The sequence below is a fragment of the Trachypithecus francoisi genome, unplaced genomic scaffold (genome assembly GCF_009764315.1).
Source record: "Trachypithecus francoisi isolate TF-2019V2 unplaced genomic scaffold, Tfra_2.0 Lachesis_group0, whole genome shotgun sequence".
Taxonomy (NCBI): Eukaryota; Metazoa; Chordata; class Mammalia; order Primates; family Cercopithecidae; genus Trachypithecus; species Trachypithecus francoisi.
This window is the reverse complement of record NW_022681453.1, coordinates 15,595,329-15,613,474: the sequence shown is the minus strand read 5'-3', so window position 1 is coordinate 15,613,474 and position 18,146 is coordinate 15,595,329. Positions and strand designations below refer to the sequence as shown.

The window sequence follows — 18,146 nt, the reverse complement described above, 5'->3', positions numbered from 1 at the left end:
TTAGCATGTTTCTCATAATTTCTAAGCACTTTCACATATCTTCTCTCAGCCTTATGAAGTAGGTATTAGATATGAAAACTAAAGCTTGCAGAGATTTGCATCACTGGGCATGTCTTAAACTCTCAACTAGACTAATACTTGCTTCTGTGTTTTCATAGTGCCTAAGCATAGGGTAATGGTGGTGATGGTGGTGATCTAAGTTCCATGAGAGCAGGACATTTCACCATTTGGTTTACTGCTGAATCACTAATGCCTGGAGTAGCGATTGACAGTAGGTGCTTAAATTGGTAAATGAATTATCTGGACAAATGTGGCATGGTCTAAACTTAGAGGTTTGGATTAGGTGATCCTCTAGGTTCCTTTCACTTTAAAGTTCTGAGGTTACCACTGGGAAAAAACAAACAAAACAAAACAAAACAAAAACAAAGAGCTGAGTGTGTGAAACAGAAGGAGTCACTGATTTATTTGTTAGTAATATGTAAATTATGAGCAGCACTAATACTGTTTATAAGAAAGCAGACTGGGCCAGGCACGGTGGCCTGTAATTCCAGCACTTTGGGAGGCCAAGATGGGTGGACTGCTAGAGCCCAGAAGTTCAAGACCAGCCTGAGTAGCATGGCGAAATCCTGTCTCTACCAAAAATACAAAAATTAGCCGAGTGTGGTAGCACATGCTTGTAGTCCCAGTACTCAAGAAGCTGAGGTGGGAGGATCGTTTGAGCCTGGGAGACGGACTTTAGGGTGAGCTGAGATCAAGCCACTGGATTCCAGCCTGGGAGACAAAGGGAGATGCTGTCTCAAAACTGTACACCATCCGTATACAGCAGATACTAAAAGATATTGAAAGGGTAGAAATTTGACTGGGGAAAAGTAGGGTTCAAAGTAGGGGAAAACCCTAATCACTTTTTTAAAAAAATTATATGTTATGGTGCTGTTGATTCAGTGCTGCCTGATCACCACCAGTAGATTAGCTCTTGCTGTCCTGTCCCTCTCTTTACCCAGTGTCTGAATCTGTTGCTTCAGTCAGCCCTGAGATTTCTTCTCCAGCAGTGTTTAAAAACAAGTATGTGTGACTTATGTAAAACTGACCTTACATATCTGCTGAAATGATGAATACATATATAAAGTACAGAAAATGTAACTACATAATTAACCCAGTTTCACCACATTCAGCTCTGGGGAACCTACTTGTGTTGAAATGCCATTTAAAGTTGACTTTTGGGGCCAGGTGCAGTGGCACATGCCTGTAATCCCAACACTTAGGGAGGCTGAGGCAGGCAGATCACTTGGGTTCAGGAGTTCAAGACCAGCCTGGCCAACATGGTAAAACCCCGTCTCTACTAAAAATACAAAAATTAGCCAGGTGTGGTGGTGCACACCAGTAATCTCAGCTACTCGGGAGACTGAGGCTTGAGAATTGCTTGAACTCAGGAGGTAGAGGTTGCAGTGAACCGAGATCACACCACCACACTCCAGCCTGGGTGACAGAGCGAGACTCTGTCTCAAAAAATAAAAAATAAAGTAAAATAAAATAATAAATGAAGTTGGCTCTCTTAAAGAAAAAGAGAGGACAGAACAGAAAAAGAACACTGGGGAGGCCGGGCGCGGTGGCTCAACACCTGTAATCCCAGCACTTTGGGAGGCCGAGGTGGGTGGATCACGAGGTCAGGAGATCGAGACTATCCTGGCTAACATGGTGAAACCCTGTCTCTACTAAAAAATACAAAAAATTAGCTAGGCATGGTGATGGGCGCCTGTCGTCCCAGCTACTCGTGAGGCTGAGGCAGGAGAATGGCATGAAACCGGGAGGTGGAGGTTGCAGTAAGCCGACATCGTGCCACTGCACTCCAGCCTGGGCAACAGGGCGAGACTCCGTCTCAAAAAAATAAAGAAAAAGAACACTGGGGAGAGACGAGAAGGAGTGAGGTGAGGGGGACTTCGAGGGGTTAGAGATGATACATTTAAACCTCCAGAGGTGCTTAGACATAAATGTACAGGGCCACATTTCATTAGGAGTTGACATAGGGAATAGCCATGTACAGAGCATGGTAGTCCATTGTAAGCTGTTATTGATGGAAGACAATTATGATGATCAGTTTTCATCTTTAAAAAAACACTTGTGGGCCAGGCGTGGTGGCTCATGCCTGTAATTCCAGCACTTTGGGAGGCCGAGGCGGGCTGATCACAAGGTCAGGAGATTGAGACCATACTGGCTAACACAGTGAAACCCCGTTTCTACTAAAATACAAGAAATTAGCCGGGCGTGGTGGCAGGCGCCTGTCGTCCCAGCTACTCGGGAGGCTGAGGCAGGAGTGCATAAAATTAGAAAAAGTCCTCTTCTGAAGAATTGATGTACTTCCCTTTCTCCTAACTTAGAGCAGAAGAAGCCTGTCAGTTATGTGCAGGACAGCACCCATGACCCCCAGAGAGAAACAGCTCCTGTTAGAGGCTCAGATTGACATAAGACTCAAGAGACTTTGTCATTTACAGTGTTCGCTCTCCCTTCAACAGATAAGTTTCTTAGGGATCAAGTGTTTTGCTTATATAAGAGTTTTAGGCCGGGCGCTTTGGCTCATGCCTGTAATCCCAGCACTTTGGGAGGCCGAGGCGGGTGGATCACGAGGTCAGGAGATCAAGACCATCCTAGCTAACACAGTGAAACCCCGTCTCTACTAAAAATACAAAAAATTAGCTGGGTGTGGTGGCGGGCACCTGTAGTCCCAGCTACTTGGGAGGCTGAGGCAGGAGAATGGCGTGAACCCAGGAGGCGGAGCTTGCAGTGAGCTGAGATCGCACCACTGCACTCCAGCCTGGGTGACAGAGCAAGACTCCATCTCAAAAAAAAAAAAAGAGTTTTAGTTACAAAACAGTAATTCAGATATCTTAGTTGAAAGTTTAGTTCAGGGCTGGACACGGTGGCGCACGCCTATAATCCCAGCACTTTGGGAGGCTGAGGTGGGCAGATCATGAGGTCCGGAGTTTGAGACCAGCCTGACCAACATGGTGAAACCCTGTCTCTACCAAAAATACAAAAATTAGCCAGATGTGGTAGTGCGCACCTGTAATCCCAGCTACTCAGGAGGCTGAGGCAGGAGAATCACTTGAGCCTGGGAGGCAGAGGTTGCAGTGAGCCAAGATGACACCATTGCAGTCCAGCCTGGCGAGGGAGCGAGAATCCATCCCAAAAAAAAAAAAAAAAAAAAAAGTATAGTCTATTATCTCCCTTGTATTCTTGCAGGCATTAAAAATAACTCAAAATTTCTGAGATCCTCTAGGGAGATGTTCCTAAAGACGTTCCAGATTATGCAAAATCTAGAAATAATTATCTTGTTTCATTCCTCTTTTTACATCTTTCCCCAAGACACTTCATGTAAATGAAATCAGATTTAATTGATTCTTTGAAACACAAAAATAAAGGGCAACCTTGAAGGGAAAAGCTTGCACTTAGAGGAGGCCTGATGACTTGGCTAGTAATAAATGAGGGACAGTCTTGCCACCTACTTTGCAGTTTGCCTTGAGGTAGGTGCATTAGCCATGGGTCCTTTTATAGGTGCTCTGTAGCTGAGCCTTCTCCTTTCCCAGGGATACCTTCTGTAAGTCATGGTCTGTTTTTCCAGCACAAGGTAGTAGGGAAATTTTAAACTTTAGTACTGGGACTATTCAGCCTCTCAGAACTTCCTTCATAATTCTTTACTCATCTCACTTTCATACCCTTGGCCTCCCTTCTCCACAAAAGTTCATATCCCCTAACAAGGAAGTGTGTAGTAAAAACAGCTTTTATTAGGCCAGGTGTGGTGGCTCATGCTTGTAATTCCAGCACTTTGGGAGGCTGAGACGGGAAGCCAGGAGTTGGAGACCAGCCTGTGCAAGATAGTGAGACCCCCTCCTCTACAAAAAAATTAAAAATTAGCCAGGCAGGGCTAGGCGCAGTGGCTAACACCTGTAATCCCAGCACTTTTGGGAGGCCAAGGTGGGCGGATCACGAGGTCAGGAGATTGAGACCATCCTGGCTAACACGGTGAAACCCCATCTCTACTGAAAATACAAAAAATTAGCCGGGCATGGTGGCAGGCGCCTATAGTCCCAGCTACTTGGGAGACTGAGGCAGGAGAATGGCGTGAACCCAGGAGGCGTAGCTTGCAGTGAGCTGAGATCGCGCCACTGCACTCCAGCCTGGGCGACAGAGCGAGATTCCGTCTCAAAAAAGAAAAATTAGCCGGGCAGCGTGGCATATGCCGGTAGTCCCAGCTACTTGGCAGGCTGAGGTGAGAGGATCGCTTGAGCCAAGGAGGAGGTCGAGGCTGCAGTGAGCTATGATCACACTACTGCACTCCAGCTTGGGTGACAGAGTTACACGCTGTCTCAAAAAAAAAAAAAAAGAAAGAAAAAACTTTATTGAGGTGTAATTTACAGACCCAAAAATTTACCTATAGTAAGTGTGGAAGTAAATGATTCTTAGTAAAATTAGGGAGTCAAAATGATTCTTAGTAAAATTATGGAGTTGTGCAACCATCACTGTAATCCATCTTTAGAACATTTTTTTATTACCCTGAAAGTTCCCTTGAGCCCATTTACAAAGCCAGTCCCTATTCTGACCTACAGTTTCAGGTGACCACTGATCTGCTTCCTGTTATAGTTCTGTATGTTCTAGAAATTTCGTATAAATGGAATCATGCAATATATATTCTTTGGTGTCTTGCTTTCCTCTCTTAGCATAATGCTTTTGAGATTCTTCTCTACAAAAATTTTAAAAAATAGCCAGGTGTGGTGGTGTGCACCTGTAGTCCCAGCTATTCTTGAGGCTGAGGCAGGAAGATCTCTTGAGCTCAGGAGTTTAAGGTTGCAATGAGCTGTGATCGTGCCACTGCACTCCAGCCTGAGCAACAGAGCAGGACTGTCTCAAAAATAAAAACAAAAAAAGATAGCCAAGCATGGTGGTGTACACCTGTGGTCTCAGCTATAGGTGTCTCTTGCAGAGGCAAGAATATTACTTGAGCCCAGGAGTGTGAGGCTGCAAAGGAGTATGATTGCACCTGTGAATAACCGCTGCACTCTAATAGTCTAGGCAATGTAGTGAGACCCCACCTCTAAAAATAAAGTAGCAGTTAAAAATGGATACAGGGCTTAGGCAGACACATCTCCAAAGAAAACATACAAATGCCAGATGAACACATGAAAAGATGTTCAACATCATTAGTCGTTAGAGCAGTCCAAATCAAAACCACGGTAAGATGCCACTTCTTACCACATCTAGGGTGACTACAATAAGAAAAAGATAACGTGTTGGTGAAGCTGTGAAGAAATTGGAGTCCTCATGTATTGTCGTTGGGATTGTAAAATGATGCAGCCATTTTGGAAAACAGTTTGGCAGTGTCTCAATATATTAAGTCATATTTAAGTCATAAAGTTGCTTTATGACCCGGCAGTTCTACTCCTAGGTATATATCCAAGAGAATTGAAACATGCTTCCACAGAAACCTGTACATGAATGTTTATAGCAGCATTATTCACAATATCCAAAAAGTAGAAACAACCAAATGTCAACTGATGATAAACAAAATGTGGTGGATCTACACAGTGGAATGTTATTGGGCTATAAAAAGGAATAAAGTTCAGATACCATACTACAGCATGGATGAACCTTGAAAACATTGTGCTAAATGAAAGAGGTCAGTCACAAAAGATGACATATTGCATGACTTCATTTATGTGAAATATCTAGATTAGGCAAATCCATAGGAACAAAAAGTAGACGAGTGGTTACCAAGGGGCAGGGGAAAGTGGGAAAGGAGAAGATATGGGATTTCTTTTTTGGAGTGAAGAAAATATTCTGAAGTTAGATAGTGGTGATGGCTGTATAACTGTGAATATGCTAAAAAAAACCTTTGAACTCAAAAAAAAAAAAATCCTTTGAACTCTACTTTAAAAGGGTGAATTTTGTGAATTATACTCAATAAAGCTGTTATTTAAAAAAATAAAGAGGCTGGTCCAAAGGTAGTGAGTTATCTCAATTGTTCACAGTCAGTTACAGATTGAACTCCACGTTCCACTCTTTTCCTGCTTCTCACTGTTGTACTTGACTAGTCTTTAAAAATACAGGTAGAGCCAGGCATAGTGGCTTGGGGAGGTTGAGACCAGACAACTGCTTGAACCCAGAAGTTGGAGACCAGCCTGGGCAACATAATGAGACCCTGTCTCTACTAAAAGAAAAAGAAAAAATGTGTTTAAATTAGGCAGGTGTGGTGGCAAGTGCCTATATTTGTAGCTACGTGGGAGGCTGAGGTGAGAGGATTGCTTGAGCCTGCGAAGTTGAGGCTGCAGTCAGCCATGATCCACACCACTTCATTCCAGCCTGGATGACAGAGCAAGACCCTGTCTCAACAACAAAAAAAGAGCACCTTTAAGAAAAACAAAAATAGGCCGGGCGCGGTGGCTCAAGCCTGTAATCCCAGCACTTTGGGAGGCCGAGACGGGCAGATCACGAGGTCAGGAGATCGAAACCATCCTGGCTAACACGGTGAAACCCCGTCTCTACTAAAAAATATGAAAAACTAGCCGGGCGAGGTGACAGGTGCCTGTAGTCCCAGCTACTCGGGAGGCTGAGGCAGGAGAATGGCGTGAACCCGGGAGGCGGAGCTTGCAGTGAGCCAAGATCGCGCCACTGCGCTCCAGCCTGGGCGACAGAGCAAGACTCTGTCTCAAAAAAATAAATAAATAAATAAATAAAAGGAAACCACCAAACTACCATTTTACACATTCTCAAAATTGCTCCTGTCAGCCTTTTTGTACAGCCTTTTTAAAAAAATAGGGTCTTTTTCTGTCACCAAGGCAGTAGTGTGATCACAGGTGACTGCAGCCTCTACTTCCCAGGCTCAAGCAATCTTCCCACTTTAGCATCTTCAGTAGCTGAAACTACAGACACTCGTCACCATGCGTGGCTAATTTTTTTTTGTATGTTTTTGTAGAGACAGGGTCTCACTATGTTACCCAGACTGGTCTCAAACTCCTGGGCTCAGGTGATCCTCCTGCCTCAGCCTCCCGAAGTACTGGGATTACAGGCATGAACCATTGTGCCTGGCCTGATAACAGCCATTTTAGTGGTTGTGTAGTAGGATCTCATTGTAGTTTTAATTTGCATTTCCCTAAGGACTGATGGGCTTCCTTCATGTGCATATTACGCGTTATATATTTTCTTTGGTAAAATGTCTACTGAATATTTTAGCCTTTTTTTTTTTTTTTTTTTTGAGACAGAGTCTTGCTCTGTCGCCCAAGCTGGAGTGCAGTGGTGTGATCTCCACTCACTGCAAGCTCCGCCTACCAGATTCACACCTTTCTCCTGCCTCAGCCTCCTGAATAGCTGGGACTACAGGCATCCTCTACCATGCCCGGCTAATTTTTTCATGTATTTTTAGTAGAGACAGGATTTCACTGTGTTAGCCAGGATGGTCTCGATTTCCTGACCTCGTGATCTGCCTGCCTCGGCCTCCCAAAGTGCTGGGATTACAGGCATGAGCCACTGCGCCCGGCCGCCAAGTTTTAAATTGAGTTGTTTATCTTATAATTGTATTGTAAGAGATTATAATCTCTTCTACATACAAATCTTTTATCAGATTTATGATCTGCAAATATTTCTCGAAGTCTATGACTTCTCTTTTCATTTTCTGTAATAGTATCTTTGTTGTTGTCTTTTGTTTGTTTTTTTGTTTGTTTCGTTTTGTTTTTTGAGTCTCACTCTGTTGCCTCAGGCTGCAGTACAGTGGCACAATGTCAGCTCACTGCAACCTTTGCCTCCCAGGCTCAGGTGATTCTCCTGCCTCAGCCTCCCGAGTAGCTGGGACTGCAGGCATGCGCCACCAGGCCCAGCTAATTTTTGTAATTTTTAGTAGAGACGGAGTCTTGCCATGTTGGCCAGTCTGGTCTCGAATTCCTGACTTCAGGTGATCCGCTCAACTCAGCCTCCCAAAGTGCTAGGATTACAGGCGGGAGCCACCATGCCTGGCTGTTTAATGGTATCTTTGAAAAGCAAAATTTTAAAATTTTCATGATGTCCAATTTATTTATTTTGTCTCTTACAGATAGTGCTTTTGGTGACATGTCTAAAATCTTTGCCTAATCCAAAGTCACAAAGATTTTCTTTTTAACTCTTTTTTTTTGAGACGGAGCCTCGCTGTCTACCAGGCTGGAGTGCAGTGGCGCGATCTCGGCTCACTGCAAGCTCCGCCTCCCGGGTTCACACCATTCTTCTCCTGCCTCAGCCTCCCGAGTAGCTGGGACTACAGGCACCCACTGGCACGCCCAGCTAATTTTTTGTATTTTTAGTAGAGACGGGATTTCACTGTGTTAGCCAGGATGGTCTCCATCTCCTGACCTCGTGATCCACCTGCCTCAGCCTCCCAAAGTGCTGGGATTACAGGCGTGAGCCACCGCACCTGGCCTTAACTCTTATATTAGGTCTTTGTCTTGTTTTTTTTTTTTTTCATAATAAATTAGCAAGTGAGCTACGTTAGGTCTCTGATCTGTTTGGAGTTAACTTTTGCATATGGTATGTGGTAAGTGTCCAATTGTTTCTGTATCATTTGTTGAAAAAAAAAAAGTGTTTCTGGGTTGAATATAATTATGTTGAATTATATTATGTTTGTAGATAGCCAGTTGACCCTAACTTTGTATGTTTCTCTCTGAACCTGTTCTGTTCCATTTATCTAAGTGTGTTGTCAATACCACACTGAGTTGGTACAGGCTTGCTGTGTCACCCAGGCTGCAGTGCAGTGGTGCAATCTTTGCTCACTGCAACCTTCCCACTCCCAGGTTTAAGTGATTCTCATGCCTCAGCCTCTTGAGTAGCCGGAATTACAGGCATGCACCACCATGCCCAGCTAATTTTTGTATTTTTGCTAGAGACATGGTTTCACCATGTTGGTCAGGCTGGTCTCGAGCTCCTGATCTCAAAGTGATCTGCCTGCCTCAGCTTCCCAAAGTGTTGGGATTACCGGAGGTGAGCCACTTTTCCTGGCCTGAGTTGGTACATTTATAATAACTTTTGAAATCAGATTATGTAAGCCCTTCAACTGTTTTTCTTCAAAATTATTTTGGCTTTTCTAGGTTTTTTGCATTTTGACATAAATTATGGAATGAGCTTATTTTGTAATTTCCTCAATATATTGGTCATTTTCAGGATTGCCATCTTAACAGTATTGAATCTTTCATTCCTGAACATGTTACATCTTTCCACTTATTTAGGCTGGCTTTTTTATTTTTTATTTTTATTTTTTGTAATTCCAGTGCCCTGAAATGGTTGCTTTTGACAGTTTTATCCTTGTTCTTTCATGTGGAGAAATCACTACCCTCTTCGTGCCTGCATAACCTAGAAGTCACTCTGTAGTGCTTTTTTAACTTTAATGACCTACTTTATTTCCTTCTATCTTGAAGGTTTTTTTAGTGACAGAGTCTTGCTGGGTTGCCCAGGGTGGAATGCAATAGCTATTCACAGGTGCAATCATAGTGCACTACAGCTTCAAACTCCCAGATTCAGGCAGTCCTGTCTCAGTCTCCCAAGTTAATGGGGCTACAGACGCACCATTGCACCCAGCTCCTTTTATCTTTCAATTAAAAGAAAAAAGTTTTCTTATAAGACACTAACTACATAGGAATTTTTATATTGTACTAGCTGTAATACTTTGTAGAAATTCCATTGTAGTAGAGGAGAAAACTGTAATACCTTGTAACTTTTGTTTTCTGTCTCTATTTTAAGGGTCTCCAACTGAATTCTTTGAAGAGAAAATGGCCTACCAGGAATACCCAAATAGCCAGAACTGGCCAGAAGATACCAACTTTTGTTTCCAACCTGAGCAAGTGGTCAATCCTATCCAGACTGGTAAGTGCTGGCTTGCTTATGACTACTAAATGTGTGCTATGACATAAATGTGAAAAAGCTACAACCACCATTCAACTGAAAATATTTTAGCTTAAATATAGCTCACAAAGTGCAAGCTGAGCATTGATTTGTCCCCTTCTCTTCTTCATTTATCCTTTCCTTTGAGACACTTAATGCCCTCTAGTTCCCTGCTCTTCAAAACCTATTTTATTTTATTTTATTTTATTTTATTTTATTTTATTTTTTTTTTTTTTTTTTTTTGAGGCAGAGTCTCGCTCTGTCGCCCGGACTGGAGTGCAGTGGCCAGATCTCAGCTCACTGCAAGCTCCGCCTCCCGGGTTACGCCATTCTCCTGCCTCAGCCTCCCGAGTAGCTGGGACTACAGGCGCCGGCCACCTCGCCCGGCTAGTTTTTGTATTTTTAGTAGAGACGGGGTTTCACCGTGTTAGCCGGGATGGTCTCGATCTCCTGACCTCGTGATCCGCCCGTCTCGGCCTCCCAAAGTGCTGGGATTACAGGCTTGAGCCACCGCGCCCGGCCTATTTTATTTTTTTTTGAGACGGAGTCTCGCTCTGTCACCCAAGCTGGAGTGCACTGGCCAGATCTCAGCTCACTGCAAGCTCCGCCTCCCGGGTTCACGCCATTCTCCTGCCTCAGCCTCCCGAGTAGCTGGGACTACAGGCGCCCGCCACCTCGCCCGGCTAGTTTTTTGTATTTTTTTAGTAGAGACGGGGTTTCACCGTGTTCGCCAGGATGGTCTCGATCTCCTGACCTTGTGATCCGCCCGCCTCGGCCTCCCAAAGTGCTGGGATTACAGGCTTGAGCCACCGCGCCCGGCCTCAAAACCTATTTTAAATACATTATCTGAAATGTATATACATTGAAGATTAGAGGATCCGTAGTACCTTAGAACCTTAATTCTTCCAGAAGCAATTATTATGGTAATGTTAAACCAGTGCTGTTTTGTGCCAGGCACAGTGCTAGAGCCTTTATATATACATTATCAGTATTTCTTACCTAACTCTGCCAAATATATGTATCCTCTTTTGACAGAAGAGAAAGCTGATTCATACTACTTTCTATAAAATTAAAAACAGGCTGGGTGGTGCGGTGGCTCACGCCTGTAATCCCAGCACTTTGGGAGGCCAAAGTGAGTGGATCACCTGAGTTCGAGAGTTCGAGACCAGCGTGACCAACATGGAGAAACCCTGTCTCTACTAAAAATACAAAATTAGCCAGGCGTGGTGGCATATGTCTGTAATCCCAGCTACTCAGGAGGCTGAGGCAGGAGAATTGCTTGAACCCGGGAGGCAGAGGTTGCGGTGAGCTGAGATTGCGCCACTGCACTCCAGCCTGGGCAACAAGAGCGAAATTCCATCTCAAAAAAAACCAAAACACCAAAAAAAGAAAAAAAAGCCTATCTGTAGTAGCCCAGAGCTAGAGTTGTTAGCAAGAATGAGTTTCAAAAGAGCTCAAAGGAATAGCTTTGGTACTTCCCTGTTAGCCAGGTTGAGAGCTCAAGTTATGTTTCCACTTAAATATGGCTTCTTTTTTGACATCTAACTTATAAGATGCTCGTCGTTTGTTTCAAATAACCTAGTATGTGATGTTCTGTACCATTTGTCAGTTATTGGCTTTCCTAGATACAAAGTAATTTGGGGGGGAGGGTGAAGAAAAAGCTATATTGAGATATAATTCTTTTTTCTTTTTTTGAGACAGAGTCTCGCTCTGTCACCCAGGCTGGAGTGCAGTGGCGCAGTCTCAGCTCATGGCAACCTCCGCCTCCCGAGTTCAAGTGATTCTTCTGCCTCAGCCTCCCATATAGTTGGAATTATAGGTGCCCACCACACCCAACTAACTTTTTGTATTTTTAGTAGAGACAAGGTTTCACCATGTTGGCCAGGCTGGTCTCAAATTCCTGACCTCAGATGATCTGCCCACCTCCACCTCCCAAAGTGCTGGGGTTACAGGTGTAAGCTACTGCGCCTGGCCAGTAATTCATGGTGCCATACAGTTTACCCATTTAAAATGTATAATTCGGCCAGATTCAGTGATTTGTGCCTGTAATCCCAGCACTTTGTGAGGCATAGGTGGGATGATCACTTGAGGCCAAGAGTTTGAGACCAGCCTGGGCAACATAATGAGATTCTATCTCTACAAAAAAATTTTAAAAATTAGCTGAGTGTGGCAGCACATGCCTGTAGTCCTCGCTGTTTGGGAGGCTGGGGTGGGGGAATCACTTCAAAGCTGCAGTGACCTAGGATCGTGCTGCTGTACTCTAGCGGGGGCGACACAGCAAGACCCTGTCCCCGATAGACATGTAGACAGACAGGCAGACAGATAGGTGGAGTAGATAAATAGAGTAACTTATGCCAGGCATGGTGGCTTACGCCTGTAATCCCAGCACTTTGGGAGGAGGAGGCGGGCGGATGACCTGAGGTCAGGAGTTCCAGGCCAGCCCGGCCAACATGGTGAAACCTCGTCTCTACTAAAATTTTAAAAATTAGCCAGGTATGGTGGCAGGCGTTTGTAATCCCAGCTACTTGGGAGGCTGAGGTTGGAGGATCACTTGAGCCCAGGAGGCGGAGGTTGCAGTGAGCCAAGATTGTCCCACTAAACTCCAGCTTGGGTGACAGAGCCAGACCCTGTCTCAATAAAATAAAACAAAATAGAGTAACTTAATTCTGCTGAATTGGCTGGGCGTGGTGGCTCACATCTGTAATCCCAGCACTTTGGGAGGCTGAGGCGGGAGGATCACCTGAGGTCAGGAGTTCAAGACCAGCCTGGCCAACATAGTAAAACCCTATCTCTACTAAAAATACAAAAAATAGCCGGGCATGGTGGTGTGCGCCTGTAATCCCAGCTACTCAGGAGGCTGAGGCAGGAGAATCACTTGAGCCTGGGAGGTGGAGGTTGCAGTGAGCCAAGATCGTGCCGTTGTACTCCAGCCTGGGCAACAAGAGCAAAACTCCGTCTCCAAAAAAATTCCACTGAATTGTACTCTATCTACTTATCTGTCTATTTATCTATTTATTGTTATAACCATAACCAGAGTCAATTTTAGCACACTTTTATTACCACAGAAAGAAACTCTGTACCTTTTAAATATCACCCCCATCTTCCTATCCACCGCAACCCTAAGCAACTACCAATTTGCTTTTTGTCTCTATAAATTTGCTTAGATTGGACATTTTATATAAAGGGAATCATATAATGTGGTTTTTTTGTGACTGCTTTTTTTCACTTAGCCTAATGTTTTGAGAAGTCCTGCATTTTGTGGCATCTATCAGTACTTTCTTTATGGACACGTAATATTCCATTGTATGGATATACCATATTTTGTTCATTATTTTATTTTTTTGAGACAGAATCTCCCTCTGTCACCCAGGCTGGAGTGCAGTGGTCCAATCTGGGCTCACTGCAGCCTTGATCGCCTGAGCTCAAATGATCAATCAATCAATCATTCAAATCAGTAAGAAGAGGAGCCAGAAAGGGTAACAAAGGAATGACCAATTTTGAGTAGGAAAAACAGTTCAGGGGAGTTTAATTTCCTGAAAGTTGAGTATGGTAGTCAACTGCCAGGATGGCTCCCAATGATCCCTGCCTCCTGGTATTGATACCCTTGTGTGGTCACCTCCCATGTTGTGCTAGGTTTGGTCTGTGTGATCGTAGAATAGATAGCAGAAATAAGGGTGTGTCATTTCTGAGATTAAATTACAAAAAATATTGTAGCTTCAGCCGGGCTCAGTGGCTCACACCTGTAATCCCAGCACTTTGGGAGACCGAGGCAAGTGGATCATGAGGTCAAGAGATCGAGATCATCCTGGCCAACATGGTGAAACCCTGTCTCTACTAAAAATACAAAAAATTAGCCGGGTATGGTAGCAGGTGCCTGTAGTCCCAGCTACTTGGGAGGCTGAGGCAGGAGAATCACTTGAACCCATGAGGCAGAGGTTGCAGTGAGCTGAGATCGCACCACTGCACCCCAGCCTGGGCAACAGAGCGAGACTCCATCTCAAAAAAAAAAATATATCATAGCTTCCATCTTGATCACTCTGGGTTTACTCATCATGAGGAAAGCCAGCTGATACAGAGAGACACACATGGGAGAGGAACAGAGGCCTCCATTCAACAGCCATATAAGCCATCTTAACAGGCAGGTTCTGCAGCCCCCATCAAGTCTTCAGATCACCACAGCCCCTGGCCAACCGCTGGACTGCAACCTTGTGAGAAACCCTCGTTTTGGAGCTGGGGAATAAATAGTCAGGTTCTGGGGCACATTTTGAAGGTCCAATGCAATGCATTTTCTGATGGGTTGGCTGTGGTATATGAAAAAGAGAGGCCCAAGATGACTCCAAGGATTTTTACAATAAAGATAGAAGGATAGAAGGCCATTAGAGTTGGAAAGACTATATAAGGAGTAGATTTGGAAACATGCTACATAAAAGTCTGAAAATAAGGGGAGAGGTCTAGAGGTCTTGAGATATAAATTCAGGTGTCATCAACCTATAGATGGAATTTTAAACTGTGGGATTAGAAGAGAGAGAATGTAGAGAGAGAAAAGGTTTGTCCTGCTCCTCATAACCACTCAGTTCTTTAGTTCTTAGCTTAAATACGTATCAAACAAAGATCTCCCTTGACTTGAACCAAAATATATCCTGTGGCTAAATGTTCCCATCCCTGACCTTGTACATCTTTGGGTTTTTTAGAGCTTACTGGGTCTGCCACATGGTAGGCACCCAGTAAAAAAATTAATGACTAAATGACAGAACTCTCTGTAAGAATCATGTATTTTTACATGTAATTTAGCAAGCTCCTATTTTTTTTTTTTTTTGAGACTGAGTCTCGCTCTGTCGCCTGGGCTGGAGTGCAGTGGCCTAGCCACCGCGCCCAGCCCTGCTTTTTTTTCATGTACAAAAGCACAAAGAGTTTACCTGATGTTTTGAGTGCTTTTATTCATGCTAGCTCCTGAGTCAAGAGTTTATTTCTTCTCTCAGGATAACAGTTGTTTATCCTGTCCCATTCAGACAGTTTTGAAATGCAATTTTCTTTGTCATGTCCACATGAGGTGAAAAATTCCTTGTTTTTTTTTTTTTAAGCTTCTTAATGGCTCTTTTTAAAAAGTAATTTAAAATGAATGTTATATAAATATATATTGAAAATTTAGGCCGGGTGCGGTGGTTCAAGCCTGTAATCCCAGCACTTTGGGAGGCTGAGACGGGCGGATCACGAGGTCAGGAGATCAAGACCATCCTGGCTAACCCAGTGAAACCCCGTCTCTACTAAAAAATACAAAAAACTAGCCGGGCGAGGTGGTGGGCGCCTGTAGTCCCAGCTACTCGGGAGGCTGAGGCAGGAGAATGGCGTAAACCTGGGAGGCGGAGGGTGCAGTGAGCTGAGATCCGGCCACTGCACTCCAGACTGGGCGACAGAGTGAGACTCCATCAAAAAAAAAAAAAAAATTTAGTTTTCTCTGTACTTTCACCTCTTAGAGTGTTTGTTATACAGTTGAGCGTTAGTTGCCTTTTTTGTTTCATACATTTGTTGGCTATCTGATGTATGTAACCAAATCTTAGAGAAGGGATTATTTATTATTAACTCATAATAAATGAATTAGTGTATATTGATTCTCTACCTTGTGCAGTCACATATGATCTCAGTTTACTTACTATTGACAACTCATCTATATTCATCATAGGATAATAAGAAATACTGGCCGGGCACGATGGCTCATGCCTGTAATCCCAACCCTTTGGGAGGCCGAGATGGGCAGATCACTTGAGATCAGGAATTTGAGACCAGCCTGGTCAACATGGAGAAACCCTGTCTCTACAAAAAAAATACAAAAATTAGCCATGCATGGTGGCAGGCATCTGTAATCCCAGCTACTTAAGAGACTGAGGCAGGAGAATCGCTTGAACCTGGGAGGTGGAGGTTGCAGTGAACCAGGGTGGCACCACTGCCCTCCAGTGCAACAGAGCCTTGGCAACAGAGCAAGACTCCGTCTCAAAAAAAAAAAAAAAAAGGAAAAAAAGAGAAGAGAAATATTAATCTTTCTAGTTGCATTCCCCAGGAATGAGTTTTGGATTTCTTCTATATTCCAGATCCCTTTAAGATGTACCATGATGATGACCTGGCAGATCTGGTCTTTCCCTCCAGTGCAACAGCCGATACTTCAGTATTTGCAGGACAAAATGATCCCTTGAAAGGCAGTTACGGTATGGCCTCTCCAAATGGATTTATTCTGTAGGGAAGGAAAAAAATTTTTTTCTTTACTCATCTTTGGTTTACTGACTAGGGCTCTATGACAAAAGATTGATTAGCAAGAAAAAAGAGACCAAAGTTTAACATGTGAATTTCATATGTATATGAGAGGTACCTAGAGCATGAGTAACTCTGCAAGAGGTGACTTTAGAATTCCACCTTATATAGCTTCTTCAATAAAGAATGACAATTTTTTTTTCAGAAGTGAGAAGATGAAGGAAAAAAGACTTTTGATTCTGTAGAGGGGCCACAAATTGTGGGAGACAAGTAAATAGTAGGTAAAAGCTAGTTAGTAAAGGTTGCTGTGTAGATTCCTATGGTGCCATCTCTAGGCTAATAATAACCTTCAGCTTAAAAAAGTCCTTATGCCAAAGTAGCATATTTTGGGGTGGTTTATTCTGGTCTGCTTTAGTTGTTTAATGCCAGACAATCAACATGGCCTTTCATACATCACCTTTTAAGTTAACCACTAAGAAAAGTTAGATTTAGGGGCTCTGGGTGTGACAAGGCTCTCTTTGGATTAATCAAAGGAGACAATTCACAGATTCACAGTTGGGCTGTGATCTCTCCTTTTTTTTGAGACAGAGTCTGACTCTGTCACCCAGGTTGGAGTGCGGTGATGCAATCATGGCCCACTGCAGACTTGGCCTCCTGGTCAGCTGATCCTCCCACCTCAGTCTCCTGAGTAGCTGGGATTACAGGTGTGTACCACTATGCCTGGCCAATTTTTTGTAGAGAAGGGGTTTTGCCACGTTGCCCAGGCTGGTCTTGAACTCCTGGGCTCAAGTGATTCACCTGCTTTAGCCTCCCAAAGTGCTGGGATTACAGGCGTGAGCCTTTGCACCCAGCCACATTTGTCTACTTCTTCATTTACAGCTGGACACTGTGGCTTATGCCTATAACCACAACCCTTTGGGAAGCTGAGGCGAGAGCATTGCTTGAGCCCAGGAATTTGAAACCAATCTGGGCAACATAGGGAGATCCTGTCCTACAAAAAATTTTAAAATTCAGCCAGACATGGTGGCACATACCTGTAGTCTCATCTACTCAGAAGGTTGAGGTGGAAGGATTGTTTGAGCCCAGAAGGTCGAGGCTGCATTGAGCCATGATCATGCCACTGTACCCCAGCCTGGACAACAGAGTTGAGACCTTGTCTTAAAAAAAAGAAAAAAAAAAAAAACCATCTGGGTGCAGTGGCACACGCCTGTAATCCCAGCACTTTGGGAGGCCAAGGCAGGTAGATCACCTGAGGTCAGGAGTTTGAGACCAGCCTGGCCAACATGGTGAGACCCCCATCTCTACTAAAAATAGAAAAATTAGGCCAGGTGTGGTGGCTCATGCCTGTAATCCCAGCACTTTGGAAGGTGGAAGTGGGCAGATCACCTGAGGTCAGGAGTTCGAGACCAACCTGGCCAGCATGGTGAAACACCATCTCTACTAAAAATATAAAAATTAGCTGGACGTGGTGGCAGACACCTATAATTCCAGCTACTTGGGAGGCTGAGGTAGAAGAATCATTTGAACCCGGGAGGCGGAGGTTGCAGTGAGCTGAGATTGTGCCATTGTACTCCAGCCTGGGCAATGAGTGAGACTCCATCTCAAAAATAAATAAATATAAGAAAAATAAGAAAATTAGCTGGGCATGGTGGCGCATGCCTGTAATCCTAGCTACTTGGGAGGCTGAGGCAGGAGAATCACTTGAACCTGGGAGGTGGAGGTTGTAGTGAGCTGAGATCGTGCCACTTCTCCAGCCTGGGCAACAGAATGAGACTCCATCTCAAAAACAACAACAACGAAAACCTGTTACAAAGTATTTTAATAAAATTTTCTTCCAATTTTGGAAAGGGAGGTGTTAATCTCATTTTGCAGATGAAGAAATTAAGACGCACAATTTTTTACTATAGTATATTATGTTGGTTGTGGTGTTGGAATTAGAGTTCAATCATTAATATTTTAAATCTTTATATTACCCTGTAGAAGGTAGCCAATGAATGTTGATTAATGGCACTACT

At 43.8% G+C, this 18,146-nt stretch overlaps 1 protein-coding gene across 24 annotated transcripts in view; it reads left to right on the top strand.

Moving 5' to 3' along the window:
- MAP4 (microtubule associated protein 4) overlaps positions 1-18,146 on the top strand; it is a 231,241-nt gene that overhangs the window by 143,691 nt on the left and 69,404 nt on the right. For 22 of the 24 annotated variants that reach the window (XM_033205644.1, XM_033205816.1, XM_033205806.1 and 19 more), the window contains exons 4-5: positions 9,748-9,870; positions 15,975-16,088. In XM_033205644.1, the coding sequence (XP_033061535.1) occupies positions 9,748-9,870; positions 15,975-16,088 (237 nt within the window). The remainder of the gene's footprint in view (positions 1-9,747; positions 9,871-15,974; positions 16,089-18,146) is intronic. The other 2 variants (XM_033205745.1, XM_033205688.1) reach the window with 1 other exon arrangement.